Source organism: Xiphias gladius, unplaced genomic scaffold (assembly GCF_016859285.1).
Source record: "Xiphias gladius isolate SHS-SW01 ecotype Sanya breed wild unplaced genomic scaffold, ASM1685928v1 HiC_scaffold_594, whole genome shotgun sequence".
Classification (NCBI taxonomy): Eukaryota; Metazoa; Chordata; class Actinopteri; order Istiophoriformes; family Xiphiidae; genus Xiphias; species Xiphias gladius.
In genome coordinates, this window is record NW_024402293.1 from 1 (window position 1) to 5,000 (window position 5,000).

The window sequence follows — 5,000 nt, forward strand, 5'->3', positions numbered from 1 at the left end:
TACCACTGAACGGTACAAAAGTACAGCTGGGCTATCCTGATATCCTTGGGATAGAGAATCATGATTTAAAAAAACAAAAACAGTCTTAAACTTTGCAGGTGCGTGATCACGGACCACGTATTGGGCACACTAAAATTTTGACCAGATGGCAACACAGAAGAACAAGCTGCATTTGAACAGTTTAGGCAGGATTTTTGCTCCTTCCAACAGGGATGCTGGATGGCCAGATAGACCCTCCCCTCCTCCCACACCTTTCCAGCATTGGATTGGGGGTGTCTGAATCCACCATTTTCTGCAACTTTCCAAAACTGACGATGTGACATTAAACACCCACTTCTCCCCATGATTGCTCAGCTGTACGAAGCTGAGAGAGGAGCCAATTTACTACACTCTCAGCTCTCTTTTTACATTTGTTACACAACTATTTGTGGAACCTCTCATGTGAACAACCGACAGAAACACTATGAATGTCTCCCTTTTGAGACAGTCTGGAAATGTGTGCTGCATCGCCATTTTAAAACGGTATTTAAAATGAAATGGTCCCCCCCCCCCCTCTCTTACGGCCGGCTTTTCGATCTGCCCTCTGCCAACATCGTTGGCGAGCCAGTCTTAAGAACTAGCTCTGAGGGACCATAAATGAAATGACATGGTATCAACAATCTCAGAGCCGACCAGAGTGCACCTGCTCATATTCAAATGATTTCTGGAAACAGAACTATATCACCTGGTGATTCCAGCACAAGAACTATTGTGGAATATTCACCCAAACGCTCAGGCGTTAAACAGGAAAGTCGACAGAGCATCCTGACGCAGACACGGTAGCCTCCCGTTTTTAGCTGATCTGCCATGTTGGTTGTTGAGCTGTGATATGAAAACTGCCGTTTGTTAAGTTTACGCTCGACTTTTTGGTCGTCTGTTTTAGCAAAATAAAGCCACACCGACAACTTCTTTGACATGGTGTCAATTAGTTTGGAGCCGACTCCGAGTAAATGTTCAGTAAACGTTAAATAAGTTAGACCTAGCAGCCTCCATTAGCTTGGGTTAGACTACATGTTTTCACAGTTAGTCTCTTCCCTCTGCGCAGTCAATAATGCGTTAATCCTGGAAGACTGCTGATGTAGCGCTTCTCTCCTTATGAAAGTAACACTGGCGACTGTCCGACCAATGAGAATTTGCTCAGACAAGAGCGCATCCACTGACCGGTCGACTACGGCCCTAGTGGTGATGTCATGTGTGCGTTACCCGGACGGTGCTGAGGTCCATGGGGTGTTTGATGATGTCATGGTAGTCGTGCAGCTCCAGTGCCTCGGCATCCACCGGCTTGTAGAAAGGCCAGGCGTAGGCGGCGTGCTTCTTAGATAGCATTTCCTTCAGGATGGCGTCGCAGTGTTTCATCTGCTCGCCCAGCTTACCGCTCTTCCTCCCCCCGGCTCCTCCTCCACCTCCCACCTCACCCCCTGCAACCTCCTCACCCGTCTCACGCCGAGTCTTAGCAGGGCGGGCGGCAGCCTCGCGGCGGGACGAGCCCAGTTTGGCCGGTTTGGTGTCCTGAGCAGATGGAGAGTCGGCACGACCGGCAGAGATGGCCGACGTGGTGGGAGTGGTGGTGTCAGCTTTCCTCTTCACACCTTTCTTCTGTTAGAGAGAGACAGACAGGTGGAGAGAGAGACAGTTATTGAGACACACGAGTAGAAGGAGAAATAGGTAGAGGGAGAGAGAGACAGGTAGAGAAAGATAAAGACAGGAAAAGAAAGGCAGGTAGACAGACAAATACAGAGAGACAGATGTGTGTCAGACAGAGACAGAGACAGAGATGGGTAGAAAGACACGTAAAGAGAGACAGGTGTAGAAAGATGCAGGGTGGAAAGGATAGACAGGTAGACAGAGGAAACAAAGACACAGGAAGAGAGACAGGTGTAGAGAGAGATCAGTACAGAGATAGGGGGAGACAGACGAGTAGAGAGACAGAAAAGTCAGTGTCTATCTTCTGGACGCTGTCTCGCTCCACACGGCCGTTACCTTGACGACAGGCTGTGCAGACGGCATCATGGTTGCTGGGGGCTGCGGGGCAGAGACAGGGGGCGTGGCCTGGACAGGTGTAGGCGTGGTGGAGATGACAGGTGTCTGAGAGGGGGAGGGGTAGGAGGGGGGAGGGGATGCCGAAGACTCCGCCTGCTGACTCACTGAGACAGAAACACAGAGAGAGTACTGTCAGTACTGCAATCCAGTACAGCTGGTGCTGCTGTAATACACGGTAACTAAGGTGATGCAACAATACCCTTCGCTACTTTAATAATACTTCATTTGTTCCCGCGGCAGCACTGCAACGGAGCGATGAAACGGGAGAATATGTACCTGTGGTACCAGAGTGGTAGCACCGCAGAATACATCTGTAGTACTACATTACGTACATTTACTTCTGTAGTATATGACTGTGATACCTGAAGTATTAATAATACTGTAGTATTATGTAGTTGACTAGTAGTCGGTGGTATAGTATTAGCACTGCAATATGTAGAGCAAAATCTAACTTTTACTGATCCCATGAAAGGAAACTGAAGTTTCCAAGCAGAATAAGAAACTCAACTTTATTAAACTGAAGAACGCAAACGTTGGGAAAATCTACTGTGTTCAAATGAAGAACTAAACTAACTATAAGGTAATAAATACTACAGACACCAACATGAAAGTATTTATAATGTGTGTTCAGACAAAATTAGTCATAAAAAGTGAAAACACAAGTAAGCACTGAAGTACCTGTAGTAGCAGTATTGGTATTGCAGTCCATACATGTAGAACTACGACTAGAGTATGCAGTGTCGTATTTACCTGTGGTAGAGTCACTGCAGTATTAGTAATAGTAGTTCTGCATGTACATGTATCATTAGTACTTCAGTAGTACATCAGAGTTCTGCTGTAGTAGTAGTAGTAGTAGCAGGCATTTACCTGTGGTACTGCAGTAGTGGTACTGCAGTATTTACCTGTGGTACTGCAGTATTTACCTGCGGTAGCAGTGGTAGTACTGTAATATTTACCTGTGTAGTACTGTAGTATTTACCTGTGGTACTGCAGTGGTAATACTGTAGTATTCGCCTGTGGTACTGCAGTGATAGTACTGTAGTATTCACCTGTGGTACTGCAGTGGTAGTAAAGTAGTATTTACCTGTGGTACTGCAGTGGTAGTAAAGTAGTATTTACCTGTGGTACTGCAGTGGTAGTACTGTAGTATTTACCTGTGTTACTGCAGTGGTAGTACTGTAGTTTTTACCTGCGGTAGCAGTGGTAGTACTGTAGTATTTACCTGTGGTATTACTGTAGTATTTACCTGCGGTACTGCAGTGGTAGTACTCTGGTATTTACCTGTGGTAGCAGCGGTATTACTGTAGTATTTGCCTGCGGTACTGCAGTGGTAGTACTCTGGTATTTACCTGTGGCAGCAGTGGTATTACTGTAGTATTTGCCTGCGGTACTGCAGTGGTAGTGTAGCAGTGGTAGTACTGTAGTATTTACCTGCGGTAGCAGTGGTAGTACTGTGGTATTTACCTGCGGTAGCAGCGGTAGTACTGTAGTATTTACCTGTGGTATTACTGTAGTATTTACCTGTGGTATTACTGTAGTATTTACCTGCGGTACTGCAGTGGTAGTACTGTAGTATTTACCTGTGGTATTACTGTAGTATTTGCCTGCGGTACTGCAGTGGTAGTACTCTGGTATTTACCTGCGGTAGCAGTGGTAGTACTGTAGTATTTACCTGCGGTAGCAGTGGTAGTACTGTAGTATTTACCTGCGGTAGCAGTGGTAGTACTGTAGTATTTACCTGCGGTAGCAGTGGTAGTACTGTATTACTGTAGTATTTACCTGTGGTATTACTGTAGTATTTACCTGTACTGCAGTGGTAGGTATTACTGTAGTGCAGTGGTAGTACTGTAGTATTTACCTGTAGTAGCAGTGGTAGTACTGTAGTATTACTGTAGTATTTACCTGCGTATTACTGTAGTATTTGCCTCTTGGTATTACTGTAGTATTTACCTCTACTGCAGTGGTATTACTGTAGTATTTACCTGTGGTATTACTCTGGTTACCTGTGGTAGCAGTGGTATTACTGTAGTATTTACCTCTTGTAGCAGTGGTATTACTGGTATTTACCTGTGGTATTACTGTAGTATTTACCTGTGGTATTACTGTAGTATTTACCTCTTGATTACTGTAGTATTTGCCTGTAGTATTTGCCTGTGGTACTGCAGTGGTAGTACTCTGGTATTTACCTGTGGTAGCAGTGGTGTTACTGTAGTATTTACCTGCGGTATTACTGTACCTGCGGTATTACTGTAGTATTTACCTGTGGTATTACTGTAGTATTTGCCTGCGGTACTGCAGTGGTAGTACTCTGGTATTTACCTGTGGTAGCAGTGGTATTACTGTAGTATTTACCTGTGGTATTACTGTAGTATTTACCTGTGGTATTACTGTAGTATTTACCTGTGATATTACTGTAGTATTTGCCTGCGGTACTGCAGTGGTAGTACTCTGGTATTTACCTGTGGTAGCAGTGGTAGTACTGTAGTATTTACCTGTGGTATTACTGTAGTATTTACCTGTGGTATTACTGTAGTATTTGCCTGCGGTACTGCAGTGGTAGTACTGTGGTATTTACCTGTGGTAGCAGTGGTGTTACTGTAGTATTTACCTGCGGTATTACTGTAGTATTTACCTGCGGTATTACTGTAGTATTTGCCTGCGGTACTGCAGTGGTAGTACTCTGGTATTTACCTGTGGTAGCAGTGGTATTACTGTAGTATTTGCCTGCGGTACTGCAGTGGTAGTACTCTGGTATTTACCTGTGGTAGCAGTGGTATTACTGTAGTATTTACCTGCGGTATTACTGTAGTATTTACCTGCGGTATTACTGTAGTATTTACCTGTGGTATTACTGTAGTATTTGCCTGCGGTACTGCAGTGGTAGTACTGTGGTATTTACCTGTGGTAGCAGTGGTATTAGT

At 44.9% G+C, this 5,000-nt stretch overlaps 1 protein-coding gene across 1 annotated transcript; it reads right to left on the reverse strand.

Annotated features, from left to right (window-relative positions):
- Window positions 1-610: 610 nt before the first annotated feature.
- On the reverse strand, window positions 611-2,183 carry LOC120787759 (bromodomain-containing protein 3-like; the record flags this gene model as incomplete). Its single annotated transcript, XM_040123346.1, has 2 exons — window positions 611-1,635; window positions 2,020-2,183. Coding segments are annotated over 2 exons (572 nt in total), but the record flags the coding sequence as incomplete, so codon positions are not given.
- Window positions 2,184-5,000: the final 2,817 nt, after the last annotated feature.